Source organism: Drosophila guanche, unplaced genomic scaffold, assembly GCF_900245975.1.
Source record: "Drosophila guanche unplaced genomic scaffold, DGUA_6, whole genome shotgun sequence".
In the NCBI taxonomy this organism is placed as follows: domain Eukaryota; kingdom Metazoa; phylum Arthropoda; class Insecta; order Diptera; family Drosophilidae; genus Drosophila; species Drosophila guanche.
The window spans coordinates 17,507,655-17,520,728 of NW_022995743.1; the positions used below are offsets into that span (position 1 = coordinate 17,507,655).

The following is a 13,074-nucleotide window of genomic DNA, read 5'->3' on the forward strand; positions in this document are numbered from 1 at the left end:
TTACATTTCGCATCCTTTCTGGCTGTTTATTTTTCGGCAGCGCTTCCTTTAGACAAACCGCAACGGATGCACCGCCGTGCACTATCCAGCGCTCCTTGTGGCATCTTCCTCTGCCGCATTCGGAGAAAAGTAAAAATGAAATGACAAAACAAATGGCACAAACTGTTTCGCCTTAAAGAATTTTCGGCAATGCACCCAAGTTCATGAAAATTTGATTTTATTTAAATTCTTTCCTCTCCTGCTGGTACCGCGCCACAATTGCCATTTAATGGCAAGAGTTTTATGCCACAGTTTTATGCATGTCCATTAAAACACCCAATTGAGAGCGTCCAATGGAGCATACTTTTGGGCTATTTTGTAAACATTAATCATACGCAGTTTTATCCGCCGCTCGAAACAAAAACAAACGTAAGTAAATCTCAATTGTGCCAAATAAATCGAGAGAATTCCATAAACTTATATTCGATTGTTCTGCTTAACGCTCAACCCAAAGCCATTAAAATATATTTCAGGGCAATCGTTTTGAAGGCTAATTAAGTGCGGGCATTACCCCAAGCTGGCGGAGCGTCGGACTTGGATAACGGCCTTCTAATTAATGAGCCGCAACAAGCTAACACACATACAGCCAGCCACACAAGGACTGGTTGGAGGTGTGGCAGTAATGTTAAATTAAAGTTCAATTGACCAGAGCCGTGGCAGAGGTCGTTAATTTGTCCCTTAATCGCCAATACGGCTGGATGGTTTTGTTCAATGCTCCCCAAGCAAGATTCAATATAGAGTGCTCGCCTAGGTTTCAGTCTTCTTAGCTGACCCCTTGCTTCTCTCCTCCGGCCTCTCGTCTGTCTCGTTTTGATCACCGTGGAACTTCACACCCTTGTAGTGCCACATCATGACTATCGCTCCTATCAAAAGCAAAATAAATAGAATAAAGTTATCCCGCGCCACCTCCACCTCGATGCCCCAGAGGTAATTGATCAGCTTAGAGAGGCAGCCGTCGCAGTCCTCTGTCCCACAGCATGCGCCACTGGCCCAGTTGCGTTTCTCGGTTGAGATTTGGTAATCGATTAGGCCCGCTTCGCCACAGCAGCCAAACTCCTCCTCCAGCTTTCCAAACTTGTGATTCCTCCACAGCAGCAGAATCATCATCTTGGCGGAGAGCTCAAAGCGTGATCGATACATAAGCCGAGACGCCGCTATGCTCAGCGTGTAAAGTAGCAGAATTAAGCTTATTAACATGTAGAAGGCAAACTTCAACATACTCTTTCGCTGGGCCATACGGATGCCTAGAATGGCGTTAAGGATGTACCCCAACATGGTAACAAAGCGCGTTAGGAACATCCAGGCAAGCAGAGCGCCCGGAAAGATGGTGGCGTCCCTGAGCAGTGTGTTCTTCACATACATGTGGTTAAACACATCCATCAGGAAGATTAACCCAGCCAGGAGCAATACCACATTGATCTGCAGCACAGAGACGTCCGATATGCGACACCGACGAAACAATCTATTCATCCTAGAGAATTTTGACTCTGTTCGTTTTGAAGTGAAGCGAGCCTGTTTTGAAGTTAACTTGGAGGCATCCTGAGTTTGCGTTGGCTTTGGGTGGGTAATATCAACATTTGGTTAGCTGTCACTTCATTCGGATGCCGATGCCCGCCCCGACTCCAGATTCCTGACTCGTTGCGACGGTTTCGAGTGCAAATGAGTTTGCGTTGACAGCCTGAAATGGCACACCTGTTGAGGCAGCGACGCAATAAAAACAGCCTGATAAAATTAAATATTTGTGAGGTGGCTTGAATCAACCTTTCGCTGATTGCTCATACGCACTGTGGGCAGGAAAGGCTCAGGCACCAGCTGAAGGACAAACAAAATATGCTGTACTACAATTGTAGCTACTGTTTGGTCGGTCCTTAAAATTATTCTTAACTGAAAGGATCCTAGGGGCGTGAATCATTATTCAGGATCCGCTCATTTAAACGCCCAAAGCCTCAAATTTCGATATAATATTGTCCAGGGTATTTAAAACTGGCAGTGCTTTAATGTACATATGACGTTTGTTCGCTCGCATTTAAGAAATGCTTTGCAGCTGAAGGCCCAATCTGTTGCCACTTGTCTGAACAGGGTCGGGTCTCGAAAAAAAGAGCCGTAAAGACAAGTTCAAGTGCAATCGCAAGATGCACAGTGGGTGACGTTTTTTATATGTGGAATGTTCAAGAATGTTTTCTGAGGCTTTGTGGCCTGTAAGTTTGTGAAGGTCTAAGCTGTAGCCTTTCAGAATTTTCTTAGTGTTCAGAACGTGATCAGAACCAGACACCAAGTTACGCCGCCGTAATCATAACCCTGGCGGATCGCGGCAAGAGGTTAATAAATACGAAACAGAACCCAACAGAATTCACGCGGTACATAAAACAGTCCATTTGAAGGAGGGGTCATACTCGCAGTTAGCAGTGTGAACGTCAAATCATTAGCATGGGAGGCGTCGAACCCAAATCTGTAGACACAATTGTCACACAGTCCACAAGTACTGCACACTTTGCGTTCCCTGTATATAGACAATAATTTCTGAAAATAAATCAGTTTGAATTAGCAACTCGTCTCAGTAACTAAGAACTCTAATAAACTCAAGCAAAATATATTGATAAAATAATAAACGAGAAGGGACGTGCGAGAGGCTTCTTTCGCGTCACAACTTTTATACCCGGTACTCAGTACTACATCTGTACCTTAGTGGTTCTTTTTTACATTTTACATTTTTTCTTCATCTGTCAAATATAAGCTGCGGGACGGGGTGGGTTAGGCCACTGGAACTTAATTTCTTCCTTGTGGCAATAATAATGATCCAATCGGATCCCAATATGGTGATCTGATACATATGGTCATTCCCTACGGAATGGCGCTTTTAGTTGTCTTTTATCTTCAAAATTTTAGCTTTTGGAGGGTTTCGCTCTTTTGCGGGGCGGAAGGGGGCGGGGATAATTTTTGAAATACACTGTAACAGTCTGGATGCAAAATTTGGTGGCTCTAGCTTTCATAGTCTCTGAGATCCAGGCGCTCATAAGGACGGACAGACAGACATGGCTCAATCGACTCGGCTATTGATGCTGATCAAGAATATATATACTTTATGGCGTCGGAAACGTTTCCCTCTGTGCGTTAAATACAACCGTTATTCACACAAATACAATATACCCTATTTACTCTTCGAGTACCGGGTATAAAAACAACAAAGCGAACGAGTTTTTTTTATAAATGAAAACATAACCATACATAAATTTAAAACATATGAATATGATATATTAACTACTTGGGACCTATTGCATTCTCCATGCTAGATTGGTCGTTACACCCACTGTGCGCTGTGGCATGCCCTCCATCTCGTTACAGTGACTTCGTGCTCTTCACGTGCTAACGCCCATTGGCCGACGGGCCAAGTCAAGATGTGCGTCGGAAGTCTCGTTGGTGCCATTTTTGCTTTATTTACTGGAAAATTTGTGCAAGAATTCTCTACTGATGTGAGCAGTATTGTCTGATATGGCTAATTTAGAGGAAGCACTCTCAGTGTCCGGGTAATTCAGCCTTCTGTGTTAGCTGTTGTTAATTGAGCTAAGGCTTTTAATTAACGAGAAGGGACGTGTGAGACGCATCTTACGCGTCACAACTTTTATACCCGGCACTCAGTACTACATCTGCACCTTAGCGGTTATTTGTCAAATTTTACATTTTTTCTTCGTCTGTCATCTACATCAACAACACTACCCACGCCAACACGGTCCTTTTGACCTTTAGACCACCCCCTCCCTATTTACTCTTCGAGTACCGGGTATAAAAAGTTAGGGCAATTAAGAGACTGTTGCCGTTTGCTAATTAAATAAGCAAACAGCAGCTGAGACTCCTGTCACAGTTTAGATCCAAAGTTGACTTAATTTGAAAGTGGCAATGCAGTAACATCTGTTCCAGCCGAGAATCGATGTTTCCCAATGACTGACGCTCTCGGCCTTGTGGCTAGTGGCTCCTTCACCTGAATAGTTTGCCAAATAGAAGAATACAATAAACTTGATTGACCAATTCCAACTTGAAACGAGTACGAATGTTTGTGATACGCTTCTTTAATACAGAGTACTCAGTATAGACTGTATCTTAGTGGTTTTTTTTTTTCGAATTTTACATTTTAGATTATTTCTATATCTTTTATCTACATATACATCTACATATACATCTACTACACTTCTCCCTCGCAAACGCCCTTTTACCTCGCCACCCTCCCCCAGTGTCGAACAAGGCATGACAACAAAGGTGATGGAGGTAGGGGTGGGGGTGGCCAGCAGCTAATTTTCGCCCTTTTGTGGGGAGGGAAGGGGGCGTTGCTAAATTGTGAATAAAAATTGGTTGACGATAATTACCTGCACAAATGACTTTTTATACCCGGTAAATAGTTTATATTGTACTTGTGCATATATATGTATATTCTTGATCCAGAATCAATAGCCGAGTCGATGTATCCATGTCTGTCTGTCCGTTGGGCTTGTTGCACCCAGAGTCCTGTATGCTCACACTGTCACAAGTGTATTTCAAATTCCGCCCCTGCAATGGGCGAAAGTCTCCCACAGCCACAATTATGAAGAAAACTAAGAAACCTATGTTGTAGGGAAGGACCATATCTATCAGAGAACCGAACTGGGATCAGATTGGATTATTATTATAGCCAGAATGAAACCCATCCCGATCAGAAGTTTTTTTAAAGTTGTTTGCACATTCTCTCTCACTCTGTTACGTCTAGTGTGCTGGTGTTGGCGAGGGGGGCGAGCTAAAACAGCGTGTTGGCGTAAAAAGTGATTTGGATGTAGAACAAATGTAAAATTAAAGGAGAAGGGACGTGTGAGACGCTCTTACGCGTCACAACTTTTATACCCGGCACTCAGGACTACATCTAGATGTAGAAGACATCGCCAACCACTGTTGGCCACTGTTTCCGCAACTCCTCGCAACCAGTTCGGAATCAAAATCTCGAAATAAAAAGCCAAGAGCTGCTGGTTCGACCGAGTCGGAATTCAAATCAATTTAATCTCTTCTTCTTTTAAATTTCGATATTCACCTATTAAATGCATGTTCTTCCTCTTTCTCTATCGTATTCACATATTACATGTATGTTCTATAGCAACAAACTTCTGTGAGTATGTCGTAAATGCAACAATTCAATATCTTAATGCTACAAATTCATTTTACTTAAACAAATTACTAATTGCTCCCGGTCATAAGCCCTATGCGCTAATTTGGCTTAAAAAGCCACCAAAACTGGTCATTGGGACAATAGTGCATCTGCACCTCAGCGGTGATTGGTCAAATTTTAAATTTTTTCTTCATCTGTCATCTGTCATCTACATTTACAACACTTCTCACACCAACACGCTTGCCGCCCTTCCCTAGACCCACATACTGCAGACTCGCGGCAGAGGCAGAGGCAGAGGCAGCGATCGCACACAAACAAAAAAACAAATATAAGCTGCGGGATGGGGTGGGTTAAAAGTCGGTAGAGGCATCGGCAGGGGGTGGGCAGAGGCAGGGGCCGAGTGAAGCAGAAGCAGAGTGTGAATGAGAGAATGTAAAAAGAACAACAAAAGCTGCGGGACAGGGTGGGTTTAGCCACTGGAAATTAATTTCTTCATTGTGGCTATAATAATGATCCAATCGGATCCCAATTTGAAGATCTGATAGATCTTGTCATTCCCACCGGAATGCATTTTTTTAGTTTTCTTTTATCTTTAATATTGTAGATTTGGGAGGTTTTCGCTTTTTTGCGGAGGCGGAAAGGGGCGTGGCTCATTTTTGAAATACACTGGTTTCAGTGTGAGCATACAGCAGTCTGGATCCAAAAGTTGGTGGCTCTAGCTCTTACAGTCTCTGAGAACTAGCCGACAAACAAGACGGACAGACGGACGGACGGACAGACGGACAGACAGACAAGGCTCTATCGACTCGTCTATTGATGCTGATCAAGAATATATATGCTTTATAGGGTCGGAAACTTTTCCTTCTGTGCGTTACATACTACCGTTATTCCCCACAAATACAATATCCTTTTTACTCTTCGAGTACCGGGTATAAAAAAAAGTACAACGTACAGATGTACTACTACTACCTTCTCGTTGTTAATTTATTCACGAAATGTATCATGCATATTCCTCTGATATATCTCTCCCCCTCTTTGATAGGCGCTTGATGAAGGTGTTCAAGTAATCCTAGTTCGTAAATTAATTTTTAACTATTGCGCCTCGTTTTGTGAACTGCGGCAGTCAGCTGCTTCTTGACCAGAATATGTCCATCATTTATTAACATACAGATGTAAAGCAATGTGTAAGCGCCATCGAATTCAACTGGCAGGCGACTGAAGACTTTAGGCGTCGAGGGTGCCAGAAGTTCGGAGCAGAAGGTTCTGCCCGAGGTGCTGAACAACTGTTACCCAAAACCTAATTGATTCCGTTGACGAGTTCGCACGTCTCTCTCATAAATTTTCAATGGCAGGCGATTGATGAGCTTATAATCACTCCACGGCGGACATATAAATTCCAACAGTCTGCAGTCCATGTTGAACAATCGGAACTTCTGCGAAGTAAGGATGGTGCTGCGTAAAGTGTTCCCGGCCATGTACACACTATCGGAGGAGACACCGGCCTGCTCTCGGAATGCGACTCTCTACTTGCTGCGCTGCATCTTTCTAATGGGGGTGCGACAGCCACCCGCACGATTCTTTATAGTCTACTGCCTGTGGTCTTTTGCGCTGAACCTCAGCTCGACGTTCTACCAGCCCATTGCATTCCTGACTGGATACATCAGCCACTTGTCTGAGTTCTCACCAGGGGAGTTCCTCACCTCGCTGCAAGTGGCCTTTAACGCCTTGTCCTGCTCCATCAAGGTTCTGATCGTCTGGGCATTCGTCAAGCACTTAGACGAGGCCAATAATATTTTGGACGAAATGGATAAGCGTCTCACCAAACCAAGCGAACGCCTCCGTGTCCATCGCGCCGTCTCCAGAAGCAACCGCATATTCTTCTTCTATATGGCCGTGTACATTCTCTATGCCACAAACACGTTAATTGCGGCCATCGTGATGGGAAAGCCGCTCTACCAGAACTACTATCCGTACCTGGACTGGCGCTCCAGTTCCTGGAACCTGGGTCTGCAGATGGGACTGGAGTACTTTGCTATGGCCGGTGCCTGCCTGCAGGACGTCTGCGTGGACTGCTATCCAGTGAACTTTGTCCTAGTGCTCCGTGCCCACATGTCAATCTTTGCGGACCGCCTAAGACAGTTGGGCAAGGACCCTGATGTGAGCCACGAGAAGCGCTACGAGCAACTAGTCCAGTGCATTCAAGACCACAAGACCATTCTTCGGTAGTTTGAAAACATCCATTAATTAAGAAGTTGTTTCTTAAATCTAATCTGCTGACCCCTTGCAGCTTTGTCGATTGCTTGCGACCCGTGATTTCGGGAACCATTTTTGTGCAATTTCTGGTGGTGGGACTGGTACTTGGATTCACGCTCATCAACATTGTGCTATTTGCCAATCTAGGCTCGGCCATTGCCGCCCTGTTCTTCATGACCGCAGTTCTCCTGGAGACTACTCCGTTCTGCATTCTCTGCAATTATCTGACGGACGACTGCTATAACCTGGCGATCGCTCTTTTCCAGTCAAACTGGATCGATGGCAAGCAGCGCTACAAGAAGACGCTTATGTACTTCCTGCAGAAGCTTCAGCAACCCATCACCTTCATGGCCATGAACGCTTTTCCCATTTCTGTGGGTACCAACATTATTGTAAGTATCCATAATTAATTTCCGTGGACTTTATGTATTCGAACAAAGGTTTCTTCGTAGGTCACCAAGTTTTCATTCTCAGTGTTTACTCTGGTCAAGCAAATGAATATTGCGGAGAAACTCTCCAAAGCTGATGAGGAAGACAAATTAAATTAGCAAGTGAGCTTTAAGTTCGATTATTTCTCTAACAGACTAATTGTTCTATGTATTAAAATTGAATTTTCTTGATTGTTTAAACTGCTTTAACTACTTGAAGGCATGAAGCAAACGCAGAGAAGCAAGCATTGGACGTAACTTTAGCAACTTGTTGATCAACTTTATGCTGTTAGAAGGTTAATTGGTTTCAAGCCTAAAAGTAAATAAAGAAATATATTTCGGAACAAAATCGCTCTCGGGTATGCAAAAGTATCGATCTGACCTATATATATATAGTGTCTTTTGTGTTGTTTGTATTTGTTAAATATATGAGAAAACAAAAGTTCCTTAGAGCTGATCCGGCCAACCTTTAGTTGTATAGCTGTTAAAATTTTAATTGTCTCTCTCAGAGCCGAAAATAAGATTTAAATGGGATGTACTATTTAGTTCCTACTTGTTATACAATTTTTCTATTAATGAACGAATTTTAAGAAAAGCAACGAAAATATGTTCGGTCGCGGCAAGCTAGTGAGCTTTTTTCAATAGCTGTTGAAATGAAGTTTGATTGATTGAGGAGGTTCAATTTCATAGGTACATTTATTAATATAAACGAGTTGTAGTTTTGTACATATGTATGTGTGATTAGAACGATAGTTACAGCAGTTGAACAATCGCGAAAACGATAGCGAACGAGTTAGGAATGAGAACACCATGACTCAGCTTTGTTGCGTAAGGATTTACATATGGGCAGTGTAAACGAGAATGGACGTGTGAGACGCTTCTTACGCGTCAAAACTTTTATACCCGGCACTCAGTAGTACATCTGCACCTTAGCGGTTATTGGTCAAATTTTAAATTTTTTCTTCATCTGTCATCTACATCAACAACACTACTCACGCCAACACGCTCCTTTACCTCGTCACCCTCCCCTAGAGACACGCACAGCAGAGTGAGGGCAGAGACGCGGCAGAGGCAGAGACGTGTCAGAGGCACTGCGCGAAGCAGAGTGTGAATTTGAGAATGGGCAACAAACACATATAAGCTGCGGGACGGGGTGGGTTTAGCCACTGCAAATTAATTTCTTCATTGTGGCTTTAATAATGATCCAACCGGATCCCAATTTGGTGATCTGATAGATCTTGTCATTCCCACCGGAATGCAATTTTTTAGTTTTCTTTTATCTTTAATATTGTAGATTTGGGTGGTTTTCGCTCTTTTGCGTGGCCGGAAAGGGGACGGGGCTAATTTTTGAAATACACTGATTTCAGTGGGAGCATACAGCAGTCTGGATGCAACATTTGGTGGCTCTACCTCTTATGGTCTCTGAGAACAAGCCGACAAACAAGACGGACGGACAGACGGTCGGAAACGCTTCCTTCTGTGCCTTACATACCATTGTACCCTATTTACTCTTCTAGTAACGGGTATAAAAACGAAGAAATAACATTATTTACTTTAATGCTGCCCAACTAACTATGATCCAGAGATTACTGTCTAATATTAATTTTCGGCAGCCCGAATTCCTGTTAACTCTTAATAAAGATTTATAATAAATATTATATATGGCTTTTACAAAACAAAAGCAAACAAAATAGTGGTTACTGATAAGCAATAAGAAAGTGTTGTTGTTATCATGAACGACGACGAAGACGACACAACGGTTTGGAACTGGCAGAGAGTAAAATTGAAGTCAAAGGCAGTCAAGAGACAAAACCAAGTCTCTCCTATTCTACTAAAGAAAAAAATCACTCTGGACTTAGCACCCAGCACCAGCTCCAATCAATATGCCCTCCTAAGCGACAGCACGCCAAATAACGCAAATGAAGATGAAAACGAAGCACTGGACATGATAACTGAAGATAACTTAACTGAATCTGCCAAGCCGCCACCTATATTCTTATCTGAAGTCATTGATATAAAAGGAATGCTAGTTTACCTCGAGACTACAATTAAAAAAGAGCTTTTCTTTTATAAAGTACAACGCGATGGTCATGTGAGAGTTATGGTAAAGTCTATTGAAGAATACAGGAAACTTGTTAAAACTCTTACTAAAGATTCTGTCAAATTTCACACATACCAACTTAAACATGAGAGGGCATTCAGAGTTGTTATTAAGAATTTGCACTTCTCAACGGATATCGACTTAATCAAACAAGATGTGGAGTCCAAAGGTCACGCTGTTAGAAACATTAGTAATATTAAAAGTCGTGTAACCAAAGAGCCATTGAATTTGTTCTACTTAGACATTGAGCCCAACAATAAGAACTTAGATATATACAAAGTTAAACTCATTGGTAACGCAGTTGTTAATATAGAACCACCCCGTAAAACCAAAGAAATCGTTCAGTGTTATCGTTGCCAGGAATTTGGACACACAAAGTCATATTGTGTCAAAACTCACAGATGCGTGAAATGCTCTCTTAACCATCCCAGCAACGTTTGCCCAAAAGATAAAGAGCAACCAGCAAAATGTGCCAACTGCAACGAAGATCATGCTGCTAGTTACAAAGGGTGTAAAGTCTATCAGGATCTTATACCAAAAAAAATAGTAAGCGGACGCAACCACCAGAGAAACACCAAAGATGACAATAATAAAAATGACCATGGTACATATCAATCATTTGCTCCGTTTAATAATTCGACCCAACAACCCAAAGATTACCAATCATACGCTCAAGTTGCTGCAGGAAATAGTAACTCGAACAAGTCTCTAGAAAGTATAGAACAGCTTCTAGAAAAACAATCTCAACTTACCAATAATTTACTTAACATGATAATGTTACTTGTAAATAAGCTATGCAAATAAATCTAAACTTAGGAATATGGAATGCCAATGGGCTTTCCAACCATGTAAATGAAATAGCTTTATTTTTAAAAACGAATGCCATTGACGTCATGCTTATTTCAGAAACACACTTCACTAGCAAATCTTTTTTTAAAGTTACTGGATACGACACAGTAAGAGCTGACCATCCATCAGATAGAGCTCATGGAGGTGCTGCAATTCTTGTCAAGCAGGGCCTTAAATTTCAAATCATGGACAGTACTAGGGAAAACGCTATGCAAGCTGCCACAATTCAGATAAAATGTATGCACGCAGATGTATCAATAACAGCGATTTATCTCCCACCAAGATTCACAATAAAAGAACTCGATTTTAAAAACTTTTTCCAAGGACTGGGAACAAAGTTTATCGTGGGAGGCGACTTCAATGCCAAACATCCATGGTGGGGATCCAGATTAACTAACCCGAAGGGATCGGAGTTATACAAATGCATACGAAACAATAACATAACGACTTTGTCAACTGGTGTGCCCACATACTGGCCAACTGATAGTCGAAAAATTCCAGATTTGATTGATTTCATAGTATTCTCTGGAATCCCACAATCACACATGCGAGTAATGNAAGTTGCTGCAGGAAATAGTAACTCGAACAAGTCTCTAGAAAGAATAGAACAGCTTCTAGAAAAACAATCTCAACTTACCAATAATTTACTTAACATGATAATGTTACTTGTAAATAAGCTATGCAAATAAATCTAAACTTAGGAATATGGAATGCCAATGGGCTTTCCAACCATGTAAATGAAATAGCTTTATTTTTAAAAACGAATGCCATTGACGTCATGCTTATTTCAGAAACACACTTCACTAGCAAATCTTTTTTTAAAGTTACTGGATACGACACAGTAAGAGCTGACCATCCATCAGATAGAGCTCATGGAGGTGCTGCAATTATTGTCAAGCAGGGCCTTAAATTTCAAATCTTGGACAGTACTAGGTTCTAATTCAGATAAAATGTATGCACGCAGATGTATCAATAACAGCGATTTATCTCCCACCAAGATTCACAATAAAAGAACTCGATTTTAAAAACTTTTTCCAAGGACTGGGAACAAAGTTTATCGTGGGAGGCGACTTCAATGCCAAACATCCATGGTGGGGATCCAGATTAACTAACCCGAAGGGATCGGAGTTATACAAATGCATACGAAACAATAACATAACGACTTTGTCAACTGGTGTGCCCACATACTGGCCAACTGATAGTCGAAAAATTCCAGATTTGATTGATTTCATAGTATTCTCTGGAATCCCACAATCACACATGCGAGTAATGGAGAGCTTTGACCTTAACTCAGATCATTCTCCAATAATAGCAACTTACAGAACAATAGCCCATATGTTGGAAAAGCCCTATAAAGTAATAACAGCCTCTACAGACATTAACGCATTTAAAAGCCATTTAGATTCAGCTATAAGCCTGGACATTCCGTTAAAAACAGGAGAGGAGATAGACTATGCTGTGGAGCTTTTCACAAATACAATTCATAATGCGAGCTACAGAAACACGAATCATGCTCTTAATCATCAACAACCAAACCAATTGAACCTTTCAACCGATCTTCGACAAAAAATACAAAATAAAAGGAATCTGCGAAAACGCTGGCAAGAAACTCACTACCCTGCTGACAAAAGATTATACAACAAGGCTGCATCTGAGCTTAGACAACTGCTGTCGAACTTACGCAATGAATCTATAGCTGCGTATCTGAGAAACTTAGACCCTAATTCCAGCAACAACCTATGGAGGGCGACTAAATACCTAAAGAAACCAGATAAAAGAAACATAAATATTCGCAAAAACAAACATTTGCACAACATCTGCACTCTGTGTTTCAGCCAAACGATATAAATAATTATACAACAGAGACTGAAGTAGAAAAATTCCTTGAGTCACCTGCCAAATGAGCTTGCCTATTAAAAGCATTAAATATGAAGAAGTTGTGACAGAAATCAAATGCTTGAACATTAAAAAAGCACCAGGCCCTGATAAAATAGACGGTATCACCCTAAAAAGTTTACCACCAAAATGCATTCGGTTTCTCACTCTTATATATAACGCGATTCTCAGACTAGACCACTTTCCAAGTCAATGGAAATGTGCAGAGATCGTTATGATCCTAAAACTAAACAAAATAGAAACGGAATTGACATCATACCGTCCCATTAGTCTGTTGACAATTTTCTCGAAAGTGTTTGAAAAAATACTATTGAAGAGAATGTTGCCAATTTTGGACGAACTTTCCATCATTCCTGAATACCAATTCGGATTCAGGAGGGGTC

The 13,074-nt window shown here is 41.6% G+C and overlaps 2 protein-coding genes across 2 annotated transcripts; one reads left to right on the plus strand and one right to left on the minus strand.

Annotated features, from left to right (window-relative positions):
* Positions 1 to 320: 320 nt before the first annotated feature.
* LOC117584422 lies at positions 321 to 1,545 on the minus strand. Its single transcript, XM_034273309.1, has one exon. It carries the CDS (start codon positions 1,507 to 1,509, stop codon positions 787 to 789), a length of 723 nt encoding a protein of 240 aa, XP_034129200.1. The 5' UTR covers positions 1,510 to 1,545; the 3' UTR covers positions 321 to 786.
* Positions 1,546 to 6,504: 4,959 nt separating this feature from the next.
* On the plus strand, positions 6,505 to 8,001 carry LOC117584523 (odorant receptor 42a-like). The gene is made up of 3 exons (XM_034273473.1): positions 6,505 to 7,386; positions 7,452 to 7,809; positions 7,870 to 8,001. The coding sequence occupies exons 1-3, from the start codon at positions 6,578 to 6,580 to the stop codon at positions 7,963 to 7,965; spliced, it is 1,263 nt and encodes a 420-aa protein (XP_034129364.1). The 5' UTR covers positions 6,505 to 6,577; the 3' UTR covers positions 7,966 to 8,001.
* The last annotated feature ends 5,073 nt before the right edge of the window (positions 8,002 to 13,074 follow it).

What these genes read in the sequence shown, in the direction of transcription:
- LOC117584523 (XM_034273473.1), top strand. Translation starts at nt 6,578, where the DNA reads ATGTTGAACAATCGGAACTTCTGCGAAGTAAGGATGGTGCTGCGTAAA. An exon ending in GACCACAAGACCATTCTTCG is followed by an intron (nt 7,387 to 7,451) that starts GTAGTTTGAAAA and finishes GACCCCTTGCAG; the next exon opens with CTTTGTCGATTGCTTGCGAC. An exon ending in CTGTGGGTACCAACATTATT is followed by an intron (nt 7,810 to 7,869) that starts GTAAGTATCCAT and finishes GTTTCTTCGTAG; the next exon opens with GTCACCAAGTTTTCATTCTC.
- LOC117584422 (XM_034273309.1), bottom strand. Translation starts at nt 1,509, where the DNA reads ATGAATAGATTGTTTCGTCGGTGTCGCATATCGGACGTCTCTGTGCTG.